The sequence below is a fragment of the Argiope bruennichi genome, chromosome X2, assembly GCF_947563725.1.
Source record: "Argiope bruennichi chromosome X2, qqArgBrue1.1, whole genome shotgun sequence".
Taxonomy (NCBI): Eukaryota; Metazoa; Arthropoda; class Arachnida; order Araneae; family Araneidae; genus Argiope; species Argiope bruennichi.
The window spans coordinates 76,132,734-76,153,470 of record NC_079163.1 but is presented as its reverse complement, the minus strand read 5'-3'; the positions used below and the strand labels follow the sequence as shown (position 1 = coordinate 76,153,470).

At 26.3% G+C, this 20,737-nt stretch overlaps 1 protein-coding gene across 1 annotated transcript; it reads left to right on the top strand.

Annotated features, from left to right (window-relative positions):
• Positions 1-5,307: 5,307 nt before the first annotated feature.
• Positions 5,308-7,377, top strand: LOC129960425 (dual specificity tyrosine-phosphorylation-regulated kinase 2-like). The gene has a single exon (XM_056073846.1). The coding sequence runs from the start codon at positions 5,498-5,500 to the stop codon at positions 7,217-7,219; it is 1,722 nt and encodes a 573-aa protein (XP_055929821.1). The 5' UTR covers positions 5,308-5,497; the 3' UTR covers positions 7,220-7,377.
• Positions 7,378-20,737: the final 13,360 nt, after the last annotated feature.

Below are 20,737 nucleotides of genomic sequence, written 5' to 3'. Positions count from 1 at the left end.
GATTCTTAAGACAGGCGGCGGAAATTTTACCACCGTGTGTGTAAACCTGCTATTTTTGAGAGCGGTAACGAAAAAATATCCGCAGCGGAAAAAAACGCTGTTTGTGCAACCAGCCTTAGAATCTCCTTTCATTCCATTTGCACCAACAGATCCTGGAAAAACTCTTAATAGGAGATATGCAGTATACAGTTTATATAAAAAATTAAAAAACAGTACTGCAAATGCACTGAACGATTAATAAATTTATAATTTTTTCTCTCACTCCACTTCTGTTGTTATATGAGGACATCAAGCAGCATTTAAAATACTTTCTTCCGATTCAGAAAAAAATAATAATTATAAATTAGTCAGATGAAGGAATTCTCTTTTTTTTTTTTTTTTGCCCGACCAAATCGAAGATTATATACTACGTAGAAGAAAAGATTGGGAAGTGGGATTTTCAGAAAATTCTTCTAAAAAACCAAATCTAATAAATATTTTCTTTATAAACTTTTAAATAAAAACAAGCATTTAATTCAAATTTTTTCCAAATCTAATGTAGACGTAAATATACAACCACCAACTTGGTGGTCTCATGCTGATCTTGTCACTAGAGGCTGGTTTTCTACTATTTTTGAAGCCAAATAATGGCATTGATTGATCATACTCTTCAGGCATCCATCGGGTAGGAAAGGCAGTGTTCTGGTTGTGTGGTATTTGTGCTCAATAAATTTTCCCCCACCCTTCAAGGCTTAAATAAGGCTACCACATTATAAACTTTATATTTGCATGTAAGATTTGGCGATTTTACAATGTACACCAAATGATAATCAAATCACTATGAGAGTGAGAATAATACTCCTCGTCTCTGATAACGAAACGAAACTTCCGTGAGAAAAATGCTGAAGTCCCTTACCACGTTTCAGACGAGTGCTGAAAATAATAAATATGAAGTGTGAGAAATTTGCTTTAAAAATGCATTTATTAAAAAGGAACACGTTTATAATTTTCCCACACGGAAGACATTTATAAAAATTATAATTCTGATGTACATAATACAAATTTAATCTAATAAAATGAATTATAATTTTTAGTTTTATGAGGATTTAATCTTTATATCTCTTACGGTTTAACTTCGTTTAACAAAATGAAAAAAAAAAAAACACATAGAAAGGGCTTTGAATTCAAATTTAAATGGATATCAATAATGTTTAGTTCGTTCTATATGTATGTATGCTTTTATGTATATACATTCCACAAGCTGTTACTTGAAATGAGCTAATGTATTTTTTACATTAAAGCTGTTCAAATAAGTTTTTTTTTGCAAAATAATAAGCATTTTTGGCTAAAATAAATTATAGGAATCATATTAATAATTTTAAAAACAGCTGCTGGTTAATTCCCAGGAGAAAAAAAACACACCATATTTTTAATAAGAAAATGTTGATAATTATTGAAATTCCTTCAAATCTGAAATATACTACTTCATTTTCTAGTGTATTTACTGTCAGATTTAACTATACATAATCCAATGTACCGCAAACGACATTTAAATGCAACATCTAAACGTTCTACATAAAAAAAAATATGAAAATAATAAAAAGGCGTTAGGAGTTTAAAAAAATGAATATAATTTCTAAATAATTCATTTTTAATATTTCACAATATGCATAATATGGTCACTTACATTTAACAAAAAAAAAAAAAAAAAAAAAAAAAAACGGGGCAAACATTTCTTTATCTGACATTTAGCATAGTCAAGACTGTTCCGCATTTCGGAAAGTTTATCAGCAATTTTTGTTCATTCGTATGTAACTAAAATTTAAAAAAAAGTTTTGAGAGACTCAATTAAATAACTTGTAGGAATGTTGCTTTTTTCAAAATAGAAATTATAATTACTCCTATATAACCAGGAATTGAAGAAAAATAGTTGTAAAATATACTGTTACACAAATGCTAATGCACATTAAAAAGCATTTTTTTTAAAGTTTTTATGAAAGCAGTGACCAACTTAATTTTATAATTCAGATTTATGGTTGCAAAAATTTACTTAGCTTGTTCTTGACTCACAAGAGCATATTTAACTTCAAATTCTATTGGACATGTAATATTTACTACTGTACTAAAAACCTTATACTATTCCGCTTTTTGTGCAATGCATCTCTTTTAATTTTCAGTAATCTCAACAAAAATGGGAACTTGAAAAACGAAAGTGTTTAAATTTCAACTAATACAAAAACTTTCTCATTCAGCATTGTTTATGCGCATTACAGATAACATTCTTATCTAATATTAATTAATTTCACTAACATTGATTCTTATACATACAATAATTTATCACATTAAGGAGTAACAGGATTTAAAAATGGACACACTTTCTAAAAATTACAATGCTATAACTTCCGAAAAAATTGATTTTTCATTAAGATAAAACTCAAAAAATTATCTTTTTAATGATATCAATGCTTTAATCTACAAATTAAGTTTCGATGTTTAACGAATTTTTAAAGAAATATTTTAACTATATTTTTCAACAACGTATTTCACACAAAATAAAAATAAAATTTAATCTGCACGAGCATGTCAATTACCTTTTATCAACCTGTTACCATTACATTATAACCATTGCCAATCGGCCTTTTGCTATATAAAAGAACATTTTTAAATTATTCTTAGGAAATAACCGACTCCATAATGTTTTAAATTGAAGTTGGGTATTATAAGTTTGACGTTGTCAAAAACTTTACACATATAATTTTGAAAAACGTATTATTCAATTAAATTTTTCATTAAAATTTACTATAGAACTATTATAAAAAACATTCATTTACCATCAATTATGATTCATTTTCGTTTTCGTTTCTCTAAATATATTCTTCGAATTAGCAAATGAAGGTATCGCTGAAAAATAATTAATTAAAAACTGAAAGTAATCTGTTGGAAAGCATTTATCTGTTTTCTACAGAATTATTTCTTATTACTTTCTCATATACGAAGTACGTAACGAGGAAATATAGTAATCGTCAAAACTAAATAATTAAGTAAATAAATCAAATTTAAGATTTCGATGACGTCCATATCTCTAAGCTTTCGAATCCGATAAATGCATTTTTGGTAACGTATCCGTCTATCTGCGAACATGTTAATTCGAAAACGTTTTGAACCAAAACCCATTGGGGTCAATTCATGTGACGTAAAAGTCACATGTCATGTACTTCTTGTGCATGGCATTTAAGTTTCATCCGCACCGCTCTCGTCGATCAGTCTGCCATTAACGTTCTCCGCCAAGTATGAAGCGGATTTTTTGTTTACATTTGAAGTTATAATTTTTGAGTCATTTTCTTTCCTCTCATTATTGTTAACAGAGGAAATACTGGTGTGCTGATGGATGCATGCTTTAATGCGAAACACAAGAGTGACTGTCATGATAAAATGTTTTCTTATTTTCCTTTCAGCAATCCTGACTTGGGTTGATAGCTTTGGTATAGATTTTTTCAAGCCTTCGAAGGCGGTGATATGCTCCGATCATTTTAAAGAATTCATTCAGTGTGTGTCCATTTATTAAATATAGCTGTTCCAGTAATTTGTTAGAAAAACTCTTCGAAGAAAAAGAAATCGGTAAGCGATTTGCCGTCAAAAACAATCAAACAAAATCGTGAGTGCATTTCTAATTTACTTTATTCACATTTGATGAAATTTCTGATAATTTTGAATATGCTTAGAAGGTTTTAAAATGTTTACATGAATATTACATTGTATTTTTTTACAAAATCTTATCTAAATTTAATTAATGTAAGTAAACAAACTCCTGTTGCAAAAATAACAACTGCTATAATGCTAAACTTAGGTGGAAGTGAATATTACTAGTTTTCTAATTACATTTGCAAATTTGTGATGGATTCAAAGTGAATTTATATCAACCAACTTTTCTATTGTTAAAAATGAAATGTCAATAGTTTATTGTATTTAAACTGAAATCGACTGTTATCATAATATCCTGTTATAACACTGTGCACCTCAGTGATTTCTGTTTTAATAAATAAAGGTCTTTTCATTGAAAATTAATTTCCATATCAGCATTTATTATATAATTTTTATTCCCAACTTCATTGCTACATGCATGTTTCACTTTTTTTCCATTTCTTTAACATATCAATTTTGAATTATAAAATTCTGTGAAAGCATAAAAGTGTTTCTTTCAACTCCTCTTTATATTTGAATATATATATATATATATATATATATATATCATGACCTTATTCTTGTTTATTAAATTTATTGTATTGTATGTTTTTCTTTTATTTTATGATATTCATTCAATGTAATTTTTATCAATGCAACTTTAGCATTTAAAAAAATTTCATAAATGTTCTGCTTTAAAAGTATATTGTTCAACATTATGTTTTTATTGGTAATAAAAAAAACCTGATGTTTCTGTTGAATAAAATTAATTTCATTATTATTTAAAATTCAGCGTAATTATGTATTACAAAATCCTTGTACAAATAAATGCATTTTCCTGATGTAACATTTGTAGCGTGGAGACTCAAATTTGATGTTATTAAAATTTAGCAAATGATTGTCACAATTAATATTTAGTGAATAAGGAACCTCAAAAACATTTTTTTTGCTGTATAACTCAGTAATTTGTGTTAATTTCATAAGCTATAAAATTTTAAGCACGTAAATAAACGGGACAAATTTTAACTAGCTATGATCTTTTTTAACTTGTTTGCATCTGTAATTCATAATTGTCTGAAGCATGTCGAAACTATAGATTTAGAAATTTTTATTATGATCTGTCGTTTGATAATGATGTAATGTGTTTTCAAATTATGTTACTAGATTATTTTGTTTAACAGCGCTACAAATGCAGTATGCGCTGAAGTGTAATCTACCATGTCGTGGATGATCCTTTTAACTGCCAGTTTCTTCAAATTGTGGCACTAATTCAGCAATCCATTCAATAAAATTTTGCACTTTTACTCTTTCAGTTGTTTTTTTCCCCTTAGTGCTTAACTTTCAGAATGATTCAGTTGTGGATTCAATATTCTAATAGAAAAATTTAACTCCACTATCGATTCGGTATCTTGAAAGGCTTTGATTTCAGCACACGAAGAAATATCGTTGATATATAAGCGCATTTTAATGACTTATTTTGAGCAAAATTGTATGTCCAAATAATAATTCAGCATCTCTCATGCACTCAGAATTATATTTTAGGAATAATGCAAGTAGTCTTTTTTTGATGCACATTCTTATTAAATATTTTGCTTGTTTCATGAAATCAAGTGAAGAGATCGAACTGTTGTTCGTTTTGGTCGGAGGTAGAACTGAAGCGAGGAATGGATGTCTCTGTTTTCTGGCGAATCGGGATGTTTTTCTGTTCGAAATTTCAAAATTAAAAGAATGCAGAGCGGCATGAATTTTCTTGCAAGTTTTGGACTGAATTTTCTGCACTCACCTTTATTAGTTCGCTTAAAAATATTAGACGAAGATATTTCCTTAGGCTTAAGGAATGTCTACGAGAGTGACAGAAGCTAATATGCCTTTGTCCCGCACCCGATCACTTGTAACTAGCATCAATGGAAACCCCAGCTCTGCGATTAAAGAGCCTTTTCTACCACAGATTGGCGACAAGAACAGTAAAACTTCCCTTCCGCCGATTAAAAGCCAAACTATTAATACAATCTCTCAAAATAACGCACCAAATCGTCACATGTATGAAAACGATAGGGACCACAGCGATACTTCCACATCCAGAGCCGTTCCTCAGCTACCAGAAGTCCGTCCTGCGACCAGTGGGGATAGTTCGTCAAGTAATAAGAGCTCCACGAGTAAACCTAAGATCCCCGTTGCAACACCGGAACAAGTTATGAAATTGTATGTACATAAAATGACCCCTTATGAACAACAAGAAATCTTTTCATACTCTCATATCTATTTTCTGGGTGCAAATGCGAAAAAAAGGCAAGGTATCATTGGAGCTCCATCTAATTGTGGCTATGATGACAGTACAGGATCTTACATCCACGTTCCTCATGACCAGATATCATACAGGTATGAGATGCTGAAAGTTATAGGGAAAGGAAGCTTTGGGCAAGTTATTAAAGCATATGATCATAAAGAAGGCATATATGTTGCTCTCAAAATGGTACGCAATGAGAAAAGATTTTTTAGACAAGCTCAAGAGGAAATTAAGATATTAGACCACTTAAGAAAGCAAGACAAGGATAACACAATGAATATAGTTCATATGTATGAGCATTTTATTTTTCGCAATCACGTATGCATCACTTTCGAGCTTCTCAGTATTAATTTGTATGAACTCATTAAGAAAAATAAATTTCAAGGATTTAGCTTGCAGTTAGTTCGTAAATTTGCTCACTCCTTGTTACAATGTCTAGATGCACTTTTCCGTAACAAAATTATTCACTGTGATTTGAAACCTGAAAATGTTTTATTAAAGCAGCAAGGTAGGAGTGGTATTAAAGTAATTGATTTTGGATCAAGTTGTTTTGAAGATCAAAGAGTTTATACCTATATACAGTCTCGATTTTATCGGGCACCTGAAGTTATTCTTGGCTTGAAGTATGGAATGCCAATTGACATGTGGAGTTTAGGTTGTATTTTGGCTGAACTTTTGACTGGTTATCCTTTGTTACCAGGAGAGGATGAAAGTGATCAGTTGGCATGCATGATAGAACTTCTTGGCATGCCTTCCCCAAAGTTGTTAGATCAATCAAAGCGTGCCAAGACATTTGTGAATTCAAAAGGCTATCCACGGTACTGTACTACAACAGTTCAACCTGATGGTAAAATAGTACTTAGTGGTGGAAGATCTCGGCGTGGCAAGTTACGAGGGCCACCTGGTAGTAAAGACTGGATACGTGCTCTCAGAGGTTGTGATGATGTATTGTTTATAGACTTCTTAAAAAGATGTCTTGAATGGGATCCAGCGCTTCGCATGACACCACCTGCGGCTCTCAGACATGGCTGGCTTCGACGAAGGCTTCCTCGTCCTCCACAGAGCTCAAGTAACACCGCAGGCAGTGACCCATCCCATCGAACTTATGTTCAGGATGGCAGCAGTAGTGGTGATGTAGCAGCTTTGCGCTCTAGTCTTGCTAAAACTAATGTAAATAATTCAAAAGGCAGAACTGCATTAAGTAGTGCTGGAGAGAGCATGACAGGTGCAACTGACTCTCGTACATTACCTACTATTGGTAAGATTCCTTAATATATGTGATATTTAGATTTATTATAGTTTTATAATGAGCTTTTGCAACACTCGCGAGTTTTTAAATGTTTATTAGAAATGATATGCTATAGTTCCCTAAAAATATGTGTGTACATTCTGTGCATTTTTGTTATATTGCATTTTCATGTGACAGAATGCAAGTATGTCTGATTTTTATTAATACTTTTATTTAACAAATATTTTGATCATATATATTAAATGTCTCTTGAATGTTATATTGACTGAAAAGCATAAAATTTTTATTAGTAGCATTTTGAAATCCTATATTAGTGTAAGTTGATTTTATTTCAAGAATTTTTAAATCGTGAATTTTTAACATGTTGAAATTAAGTTTAAGTTGTGAAATTTTTACTAATGTTGGACATTTTTGTGTTCTCCTTTAAAATCAGATTTGTAGAACTATCAGTAGAACCTTATGTTTTAAGTTAATAACTTTTGTGGCAAATCTAGGCCATTTTTTGTATTTTAATATCATAATGTATAATATTAAGTATTGTAACTATTTTTCTTTGCTTTCTGTTTTTCTTAATTATATATATTTTTAATTTAACTTTGTTGATTGGGAAATTTTTGAATAGTAGATATATTTATATATCTATTTGTAATATATTTATAATATATATATACATATATATATATATATGTGTGTGTGTGTGGAGAGGATTAAGATGAGGTTGTGACTTGAAAAATATGTCCAATTCTGGGCTTTTAAATTTGGTTCAAACTAAAAAACAGGGGGAAAAGAAAGCTGCATTAAGTGTCATTCTTTGGAATAATTAAAGCATTGAAGATAAGAAGTGAATATTTTTAGTTTTATTTTAAATTTTCTACAAATTTTAACATTAAGCATTTTTTTCTAACTTGTACTTTTTCTTAAAAATTTATTTAAGAAGTAAAAATTTAATTAGTTTTTCCTTTTCTTATTAAAAAAAATGGTTAGTCAGCTTATCTGCATTAAAACCACTTATTGAACTTGAAAGAATGAATTAGTTTAGAAACGATTGAAAATATAGTTGAACACTTAAACTATATGAGCCTTGTTTTTTTCACTTATTAGTGATATTTAACTAAAACATGCATATTCTGAGGATATTTCAAGTATTTAGTTAAATAACTAATGAAAAAATAGTCATTATTCTAGTATTAACTAAAGTGCTGTTATTCATAAATTAAAATGTTATTTGTAATTTAGTTTAGATTTATTTTTGTTGTATAAAAGGATTTTTAAAATTTCCTTTTTCATAATAAAAATTATTTAAATATTAGCGTTGCTTGTAAGATTTTTTCCACAAAACTTATGATGTTTTTGGTTTCCATTTAATCGGGTTTTGGTTGTTGATTTCTAATTCATTTAATTTATTTGAAACTGTATAATTATTGAATATTTTTGTATTAACATTATATCTCCATAAAAATCCAAATTTTAATATAAATGGGCTCTGTAATCCCAAAAGAAGATTTCAACAGAATATTAAGCAACTCTTTGCAACTGTCAGAAATTCTGAATTTGTTGTTTAAATCAGCTTTATAATCTTAATGACTAAAGAAGAATTAATTAGTTTACTCTGTGATGCATTTGAATCTTTCCTTTAAAACTCTTCTTTTAACATTTGCTGGTTCTATTAACTTGACTGTAAAGATCATAGTTACATGCGAGGTAAAATTTATAGTACTACGTTAGCTTTAAGGGTTAAGTTTGTTAGAACTGAAAATTTCTGTGAAAGAATATGTGAAGTCTTTATAATTTGGGAAGTTCATATTATACTTCTGAAAATTCTTTGTGTATGTTAGATTTCTTTGACTCGTGTAATTTTATATGTATATTATGAAAATTTAATTAATATTTATTGTGTTTAATGTCCGCTCTTTTGAGCTTTATTTAGAATCTTTTTAGGTATAAAATGTGTAGATAATTAATTAAAATGAAATATTTTCAAAAATTTAAAAAACGTAATATAGGTGTGCATTGTGATGAAAAAATATATTGTAATATGAGCATTGGCAAAAGCCTTTTATTCATGTTCATAACTAGTTTTATCTTATGGCAAAGGTAGTCTTAATTTTTAGATTTGAAATTTTGAATCATTATCTGGCATGCAGAAAAAGATTACATTTGAAATGTGACTACACATTTATTAATTTAACATTAAGTACCTTAAAAAAATTTAGTAATTAAAGCTTTTTGCAGTTTGTGTTTCAACTTATAATATAGTATAGGATTTAACTCATGATCTGAAACCTGTTTAGTTACCAAGTTTGAAAGATTCAAATGAGGTATTTACCATATATTACTTTATGGACCATAAAGTAACAAATGTTATTACACATATGTAATAATTCAATTATTTAATTTTAATGCTTTTAATGATGATTTATTATGTGATTCATTAAAATGTGAATCTTCTATACAATGTGTAAGCATCTGGTTGAAATGGATGACAATTCTTAAAAGGTGTTATATGTAAAGAGATCAAGTTCCTTTAATTTTTTCTAATGGAAAAGATGCAAGTTAAGTAGTTATATATTTTGTTTTATTCTGTTTTTAAAATTATTTGTATAGATTTCACTTAAAATCATATATCACAAATCAAAAGCTACTGTTTCTTTATGCTTAAAAATTAAAAAGTTTTATAAATCTTTTCAGATTGACTAGAATTCTGTGTCGGGGAATCTTTCTGCCTCTAAAGATCATATTTTTAAGATTTCTATTTCAATTTTTGCAGTAGTAGTATTCATTCTTTTTTAGATTATTTGTTAGCAAAAAATCAGGAAAACATATTACTTAAAAAAGATTTATTAAAATTTTATAAACAAATAGGTATATAATTTTTTTTTGTTGTTTATTGATTAAAGCTTCATTTACTTATTAATTTTTCTATTTAGGTATGCACTAGGCATTTTGTGCATAGATGCTTTTACAAATTTTAGTAAGCTAGAAGTAGACAATAAATGCATTAACTTTAAGATGCCTTGCCATATAGAAATGATGTAATCTGCAGCTCAAATCATTTCTTGCTAATATTCAGTTTTGCAGTATCTTTGGTTCACTTTAATTAGAAATGGTTCTTTTAAATTATAGATGTATTCTTATTCATTCTGTTTCCTTATATTCTAATTTCCTCTATTAAACCTGAAAAAAGCTTTACTCATCAGAAAGTTTATTTTGGAAATTGGAAAGTTTTTTTTTTTGATTAGTTTAAAAAATTCAAATTTATTTAGATATTTTTAATTGTATTTTATTGTTTTTGAAATCCTGTTGAAGTATATAGCCATACTACTGGTATTTATATATTTGCATGTATTTTTAGTATCTTTTTATAATTACTTAAAAATTTTTTGAAAGGATATTGAATTCTGTTTTATGATAAAGTTGTTTCAGATATGTGTAAAATCATTAGTTATAAAATTAATGTATATATTTTATAAATTTTTGTTTCAAAATGCTACTACACTTTGTGCTTTTCCTTTATCTCTCTATGAGTTTAGGGGGAAATTAAATATGGAAGGTTTTGTTAGAATAGCTTAAAAATATATATATTGTTATCATTTGACATTTTTATTGTGGTCAAATAGCTTTTTATATATAATGGCTTAATAAATAGATAACAGTGAGCAATTGACCCTTACCTTGCATAAATGTAGTTTATTCATAGAATAAACTTTGCTGTGTTAATAAAGAAAATCAAGCCTTTTAATAAATGTTAATATGTAAATTCCCAAATCTATTGCATAATTAATGTGTTCTTGTAATTAAAGTAAAAGGTGTATATTAGCAACATTAAAGGAGAAAAGAAATTTTTCTTCTAACATGCATGTATGATCAAAAAGGAATTTTTTAAATACCTTTTTAAGGTTCATTTTATTTAAAATAAAAATTATGTAAATGCTGTCGAGGCTTGCAATTTTTAGCTTTACATATTAGAATGGAAATGCGTTTTCAAAGATTGTATTGTGAAATTCATCATGGGTACAATTCTTATTTAATGTTCATAATTTGCAAATATGTTCTGTATTGCCAACAAAAATGAAAAAAGACAATTTTATCCTCTTGTCCTGCAAGTGTAATATACTCATCATTTTTATCAATTAGCAAGTTAATGATGGCAACTTAAGTTGATAACATATAGAAAGCTACATGCAAGCTTCTGCATAGCTTTGAGCTACAGAAAGATAACAATGAAATTATGCAACTTTTGTTTAAAACATTGATTTTTATTATGCAGAATATTGATATAATTGTGTAAAACTATAAATTATGTTAAAAATTTTCAATTACTTCTAAATATATTAAGATCACATCCAAGACTATTTAACTCTACATGATGACACATTTTTTATCTTTTCCCACTGAACTTCAGATGTCATTGATTAGTGATGTTTTTATCTTGGAAAATAATTAATTACTGATTATTCTGAGACAATTACTAAGACTTTATTGTAAAATTTAATTTTAATATTTAATATGGATATAGCTTATTTATTTACCTCAGATCAAAACTTTTCAATTATAAAAAGTTAAATGTATGAGTCCCTGAATATATTTTCAGCATTCTTGTAGATATTTATTACTGCTATGCAAAGCTTTAACAAAGGCCATCAGAACTTAAGATAATTAGCTGTTTTTTAATTTTTGTAGATAAAATTTCAGAATCATTTGTATTTTTAATAATTTTAACTTGATTATCCAATTATGATAGTACACAGCTTTCATATGTTTTATTTTTTAATTAGATAAAGCTCAATTTTAATTAACTCATATTTTTTGGTATTTAATCTAACATATTTGTGAATATTTATTACATCATTATAATTAATAATATGAATGCTGATGCAAAGTGATACAAGAATAAAGAGCACTGTTTAAAATAAAATTGTTGAATTTTAAAGATTGTTAAAATTTATATGGATACATAGAGCTATCATTTTTTGAACCAAATATTCAACTTTTAAGAGAACTGGTTTATATATATATATCTGTATATTTAACTGTCTATATGAGCAAATAGATATATGATTTTGAAATTTATCTAGTTTATAAAACAGGTCTTGAATTATAATTTCTAAGTATCATTCAAGATTCCCTGGTGCTTTTTGTGTTGGGTGCTGTTTAAAATATGTGGAAATTGTTTAAGTTATAGTATAAGAAATAATTATAACTATTTATGTAAACTATTAATAATTAACTTGTTGACTGGATTGGAATTAAACTGGAATAATGATAAAGTTTTTTAACTAGGATGAAGAGAAAGATGTAGAATTGTCAGACTCCCTCCCCCTTCCTTTTCTGTTAAAATAAATTTGGTTTTGTGAAGCACTATCATAATAAAAGTTAATGATTTAAAGTCTGTTCTAGCAACTTCATTCCCCAAAATTTGATTAACCAAAATATAAAGTAAATCTGAAATTAGTATTAAAAAGGCATGTTATTATTTTCTTTTTTTGCACATTTTGTTGAAATTTACTTGGCCTTTTTAGCAACAATTATACTTAGTCTCATAACTTGTTTTATATATATATATATATATATATATATATATATATATATATATATATATATATATATATATATATATATATATATATATATATATATATATATATATATATATATATATATATATATATATATAATCATTTTATTGGTTAACAAAAAAAGGGGGGAATTTTTCATTATAATTTTTGTTTTACTCTTTGAGAAAATTTAGGAGGTTTAAAATTTGATTATATGAAAATTGCAAAATCATTTCTTATTCAAAATTAGATGTTAACTTTGTATAACTTTTGAGAACTTGACTTTTTAATTGCTTTGCTTTTATTGTGAACTTATATATGTATGTGTATATACTGGCAGGGTTATGTATAGCCAGGTTGCTTTATATTACTTCTAATATTTAAGACCTTGTCTTAATAATATTTTGTTTATTTTTCTTACATTAAAAATATTTTTGAGTATGTATTACTAAGATAAATTTTTTTAACTGAAAAATACTCATGGATTTTATTGGGAAAGTATGTTATGATTTAGTTAAATTAATATGTTTTCTTTTTTCTTCCATATTCATTATTTTAGTGGTATGCTATATATTATATTTGTTGGTGATTTTGAAATAAACATTACTTCCTCAGTGTAAATTAATTTAGAAGACCTAAAGCAGGTATTTTAATGTATTGTTTAGCCAACTTATAGTACAAAGCCAGATAATCATTTTAAATTAAATATTTCGATTAATTTTGGGTTAGCCTTAAGAGAAAATGAAGTAAAAGATTTGAAGATTTTATAGTTTTCATTGTATTCTTCAGTCTTCATCAAATCCATTCCCCCTCTTCCAGTAGAGTATTTACTTGAGTTGTGTGAGACAGAATTGCCCATTTCTGTAAAATTACATTATAAGCATGTAACTGTAGTAAAAGAAATTTAAAGGAAAGAAAATGAGTGAAATAATAAAGAATTAATGGAACAGTGGTTATTTTTGAACTAATAAAACGGTGTTACATATTTGTATATTATGTAATAATTTTTTATTAATTCTCAAACATATTTTCTTCATTAGGTATTATAATATTGTAATATATCTAAAACAACATAATAAATAATAAAAATATGGTTGAAAATAATATGAAAAGATAAGATTTGTAATTTGCATATTTTTTGTTGACATTAAATTTATTATATAGGTATTTTTAGTGAGTACACTCGGTTAATTTTTTTTTTTTTTTCTAATTTTATGGTGTTGCAAATTGGCTCATGCATGTTTGCTTCTGTGAGGCAGCTTTTATCACTTTTTTTGAAGAATAAGTATATTTTTTAAAAAGAGTGTGTGATATTAATTCAATTTAAGGCTGCATTTTTTTTAAAGTCAGTATTGACATACCATAATAAATGTACTTTTCTTTAAAAAAATTGTTCTTTAAAAAATGTGTGCTGGTATTATTTTATGGTTTAGTAAACTGTATTTGTAGCAAATATATTGATAAAACTGATTTTTTAAATGTTTGATAAAAAAAAATCTGTTTTGCCATGAAAACCATAACTGCCCTTTTTTAAACTATCAAAAGCAATGTGTTTTACATGTACATGTTGTGTTGTATTTTATAATTTCTTTCCAATTAAAGAAATATGTGTTTTTGTGTTTTGTCTTTTATGCACAGGTTTTTACATCTTTTTTTATATTATATTTTTACTGCATATTTCATATTGATTAAAAACTCTCTGTAAATCTGATGATATATTGTTGAAATTGAATATTTATTTCCATATTCATAAAATTTTATAGGATTCTGAATAGCATAATTAAATTAGAATTATGCTCCTTTTATTTAAGATTTCCTAATGATAGTGTAAGCTGCTATGTTTTTATGATATGAAACTTTGAAGCAGTGTTAATATTTGTTTAAAATCCAACCTTCATTATTTTTCCACATATTGACTTTTTTTTTATTGCTGTTTAGTAACATTTGTCAACAAGAATCAAATCTGTGTTAAAATCAAGTTGTCACGCTGACATTTTTTAAAATTATATGTATTTATTTATTTATTATTTTTGGAAGCTGCTGTTAAATTTGATTTATGAAATATTTATCATATGTCGAGAAATCAAATAAAGATTACTATAAGTAATTTGAAAAGGTTTTTGCAATATATATATATATATATATATATATATATATATATATATATATATATTTGTTGAGTAAGACTGCTTAATTTTTTAAAATTTTGTTACCTATACCTTTAATTACCTTTAATTTTGTTACCTTAAAATTTTTTTTACCTATTTTATGGATTTTAGCATACACTACTCAAAATTTTAGTTTTTATGGATACTTGGATTACTTGCAATAAAGTGATAATATTTGGTATATTATATTTAATTACAGTAATATGTTAGAATTTTCTTTTAGTAAGGGGGAAAAAAAGCATGAAACTTAGTTGTTTTCAGAAAGTACAAATTGAGATCAAATAATGTACTATCTATTCATAGCCTATTATGAATTATCTGAAAATAGTTTGTGTAAGCTCAACTAAATGTGTTATAATCCTGTATAATCTTTGCCTTTCTTTTCTTTCTGCTTTATGTTATCCTAGTACATTCCAATACATTCATAGAAAATGTGACCAATGATTTTTTAATTTATGAAAGCTCATCAATTTCAATTGTTTCTATTTATTGTGCTTAGTATTAATGGAGGTGAGCTGTGTTTATACCTTTATTTATAGAAATATTTTGTTTTATAGTTCCTACAAATGTCTTGTGTCTTATTTAGTTAGCTTCTATAGATATTAACTTTTTATACTTTGATTAATATTTGATTTTTCTATGTTTAAATTCATCTTAAATTTATTTTATATTAGTTTTAAAATTTAAATAATGGATGAATTGTTTATTGAAGAACTAGTTTTAACTTAAGCATCACCCCCAAACAGAATTGAGCACAAGAATTGTATATTAAGAGGACTGGAGCTCGCCCATACCTTTTTTCTTTATTGCTTGAATATTTTATTATTGTATTTGTGTTTTGAGGTTTTGATAATAGCTTAATCTATGTTTAAAATTTTACTTTATAGTTTTTTTATGCATTATATAAGAATAGTTTTGAGCTCCTAATAATATTGAATTTCAGTATTTTCATTTTTTAATCTTAGCATCTGTAACAAGTGAAATTTTCTACCTTTAATTTCTTGATATATGTAAGCTTTTCAAATTACTACATTAAAAAATTAAATTGGCATATTTTCTGTTTATTAACAATTTTTAAAATGTACTTGTTTTAATCTCACCACCACCAAAATTTGTGTATTTTTATAGCATTTGTGTTAATATATATTTTTTACTTTACATTTAGGGTTTTTTTAGTAATTGTACATATGTCTGAATTTGTATGTAATTTTATCTGTCATAATTTTTTACTTGAATTCATGATATATTTAAATCATTGGTCACATTTTTACTGCAGACATAATTGTTCATTCTGTGCATAAATTTTTTCTGTGTTGTGTATGCTGTTTCTTAAATATTTAGCCATTTTTACAGTGACTCCCAAAAATGTTCATACACTTTCAGAATGTGGAATAAATGTGGAATTCAATATTTTTTTATATTGTCATAATAATGATACAAAAATGATTTTTTCCTTCTGATTTTGAGAAAAATTGATTTTATAATACTTTTTTTTATTTAATATGATTATTTTATTGTTATTGAAAATCAAAATCTAAAAAATTATTTCACAAAAGTGATTGTACATCAAAAATTTTTTGAAGAAATTATAACTAGGAATATCAACTGTTATGTTTTTTTACATTTTTGTGACATTTTAAAGATTGTTTGGCTTCAATTTTTGTTTGTTTACTTCTCTAAGTTTTATTTATTATTTTAAAATGGCTCATAATTGTAAAGAAACAAAAAATGAATCTGAAAAGTGATTATTTTTATCATAGTAATGGTAAATCAGTTTGTCTTATCACTAAATTGGTAAATTTATTCCATTCTACATCAGTCTGTGATAAAATGGCTTTAAGAAGAAAATTGAATTGAAATGAATGCAGAGAAAGATTACTCAGGAAAGTTAATTTAATAAGAAATTTATAGTTAAAACATTTGCAAGAAAAACCATGTTTGAGTGCTGCAAAGATTTCCACTGAGTTTACCAAAAAATTTTCTGAATTTATTTAATCTAAAATTGTTTGAGGAATGTTCAGATCAGCTGGATTACCTGAATGTTCAGATTGGAGAAAAAAAATTTAGTGCTAAAAATAAAGTATAGGTATTATTCCTTCACAAAATTAAAAATAAGCCAGGAACATAGAATTCATGCCTTATTTGCAAATGAAATCAAATTTTATGTTTTTGCTTTTGATGACTATATAACTGTATGAAAAAGATAAAAATGAGGAGCTTAATTGGAACAATAAAGCATGGTAATGGGTTGCATGTCAGCTACTTGACTAGGCAAAATATTTATTGATGGAATAATGAATCATGCTCTTTATTTAAATATTTTAAGAGGTAATTTAAAATTATTCTAAATTTTAGGTATTGAAAATAATTTTGCTTTTATCAGGATAATAATCCTTAGCACATTACTCTCATCATTATCTTCTGGTGTTTTTATAATCAAATCCACAAAATCTGAAAGTACCACCTCATTTGCCGGATTTAAACTCAATAGACCATGTTTGGTGAAATCTAGAAGTGAAAGTACAAAGACGCAACATTAATACAAAAACAAACTAAAAACATTAATAATGGAAGATTAAAGGAACATTGATAAACAAATAAAAAAAAAACTAATGAACTCTGTGCCCAGACATGGACAAGCCATGGTGGATACTGTGGAGTGTTCTATGAATGCAGATTGAATGAAATGTCACAATATTTATTAATAGTTATCTATAGATTTCTTTAAAGTGAATGAAGTCTTTTGTGAGATATTTTTTTAATGAGATTAAAAAAATTGTTTTAATATATTATTAAAATATTTTATTAAGTTGTGTTAAGGAACAGGTATAGATGTCGTTATAAAATTTTCATTTTAAAATATTAATTTTTAGGATATTAATGCTTAGTATATTATTATTTTTTAGCATTTTATTAAAATTTGTAAGTATACAAACACTTTTGAGAGTCACTGTATAAAAAAATAAAGGGGTAAAAAATATTTGTAATTATTACTATATTTATTTAATTTGTTGTGTATGTGGTTTTCTTGTCAAAGAGTTTGCACATTTTTATCTTTCTCTTTTAATTCAACTGCTCAATATTGAACTATGCATCATCATGTAATATTTGTTAGATTGATGTATAAATTGTTCAAACATTCATCTTTTTATGGTATGTAATAGAATAACCATTCATTTCATTACACACCATGCATAATAATCCACCTTCATTAAACATCATGTAAATGCTGCAATCTGAACATCTGAAGGCAGTTCATTAGTATAGTGTGGTTTTATTTCTAGCAATATAAATGTACTTGAGAAAGGCTTATATATATATGTATGTGTGTATATATATATATTTTGGATCTTTTGCTAGGCATTATTTTCATCTCTTGCATTTTTATTTTTTAAGTATATTTTAACTGCTCCCTTTTCCATTTTTCAAAACATTAAATAAGATCATGCTGTGAGTTATTAGATATTTACATAACTATAAAAAATAACAAAATTGAATGAAAAAAAATTTGGGTATTTATTGAATAAATACAAAATTAACAATAATAATAAACTGTATAAAGCTATATAAAATTTAAAATTTTATAATGTGGAGGAAAAGTGTTTAACTTACCTTACAATTAATGGTTAATTATATTTAGTTCTGTCTACCCTGCCCCCTTTATTGCATTTGAAATGCTTTTGAAGCTATCCGATAAGCTTTATGCTTAATTTCTTACTTAGATTTGACATGTGAAAAGCAGAATATCATTCTATTAATAGTTTATTCAAATTATTTTTACATTTCATTGTAATTAACTTTTTGAACTTAGTTTATTGATTTCTCTGATTTTCCAATGAAAAACCACCCATTTTTTAATGCTGTAGAACTTATTTCTTTTCTTTTTTATATGAAATATGTTATCTAAGTACTTTATTTGTAAGTGAATATTCATTTGTTTTAACTTAGTTCCCAATTTGAAATGTGTTTGTTTTTTATATTTTGTTTAATCATATTATTTATAACATTGTTATTTGGTGTTAGTTAATAAATGAAAAGTTGCAAAGGTTTGCTTTGCAAAGTTTTATGCAACCAATATCTACATTTTTTACCCGGTGGTTTTTGAAGTCTTTTATGATATATTTTTAGCCTAATTTTTATATTTTTTTTCATTACATATTTATGTCTGTTGGTTTATTGCTTATTTAATATATTTGAAAGAAATTAGTTTTTAATTTTTCCTCTCTCTGGGCAAGTAATTTTCCTTTTTTACAGTATTGAGACAAATTTTGGAATGAAAACCGCTGATCAACTGCTTCACTTTCATTTAATATTTCTGTGTGAGAAATGAGAGCAAATTTTGAAACTCTTAAATAGTTTTGCTTGTAGAAAAAGCAATTATTATTTTTTTAAAATTAAGTGCTATCAAGATGAATTAAAATAAATTAATGCAAATACTTCCTCCACTTTATTTGAAAAGTAACAGTTAGACCAGATTTATATTTTGTTTGTATTTTTACTTAACTAATAATCTTTACTGATGAGTAAGTTTCCATTTTTATCAAAATTTGCACCATAAATGTACTTTTTGTTGAATTAATAATTTTACGTAAATCAAGAGTTTAATAGACTACCAATATTTTGCAGTAGCTTTTTTAGAATCAATAATGTATATCATATAAAAATAAGTATTTTTAGTGCTGAAATCTTAGAATGTGCATTTCCTATGCCAACTCAGGGTTCCATCCATTTGTTTTGTATGACAGTATAAGAATGAATATGTTCTAATTTACTCTTAATCTCATTTCTCGTAAGCTTATGGTAGAAATATTGATTACCTTGCGCTCTAAAACATTGTGATGCATGACATTAACTGTAAATTCTCACTGTATGTTCTTAAATCACAAGGATTATTTATATAAGGCTCATAAAATATTTTGATTGTGAATGCAAAATGTATATAGGTATAAAAACACTGTCACATTTAAGATTGCTGGGAGCTTTAATTTATTATATGTGTGTGTGTATTGCTGGAGTCATTTGATTTTTTTTCCATGTAAATTGTGGGTTGCATTGTGCATTACTTTCATGCTGTTTTTGTAGGACTGTGTTTTGTTTGTTGCATAATGTGGTATGCCTGTTTGTAAATTGTAATTTTTGTTACAAGTGCACAATAAATATATTTATTAAATTGCTTTTTTTAATATCTTATTAGTGTCTCTAATATTTCTATAATAATTATTCTGTATTGAAATAATCAATACTGCAAGGTTTTTTTTTTTTTTATGAATGCTTTATTTAAAATTTCAATTTTTGCGAACGTGGTATTTCGATTTGAATTACTTTTAAACAACAATGAGTTTATTGAAGCATATTTTCTATTCAAATAAATTAAAATAAAATCAAAAGCAAATTAATTTTACAATTCTTGTATTGAAAAAGGAGATATTGGAATTTGAATATTGGATAAGTTTTCATATAATAGGTAGTTTTCGTTTAATTTGTTTGCATTTTTATATTTAATGTCTTTATTTATTTGCTTTTTCCAACAATAAGATTAGTTTCATACTAACAACTTTTGGCTTTACACAAGTCGAATATTTGAATAGTTTTGAGGAGTATCACTAATAACATTTTTTTTCATTACTTAACCATTTGTTCTGATTAAAGTCCCCTGAGAATCATTTAACTACAAATACTAAATTCATTATTTAGTGCTAAAATATTGAATCAGAGCTCTGGAGGTTAGAACAGTATGATTCAAATTTGGAGATGTAAGAACATTATTATCGATTGAAAAGTATTGAGACGCATAGGTGCCGATCCTTCACACATTTGA

Excerpts from the sequence above, each read along its gene's own strand:
- LOC129960425 (XM_056073846.1), top strand. The coding sequence starts at position 5,498 with ATGTCTACGAGAGTGACAGAAGCTAATATGCCTTTGTCCCGCACCCGA.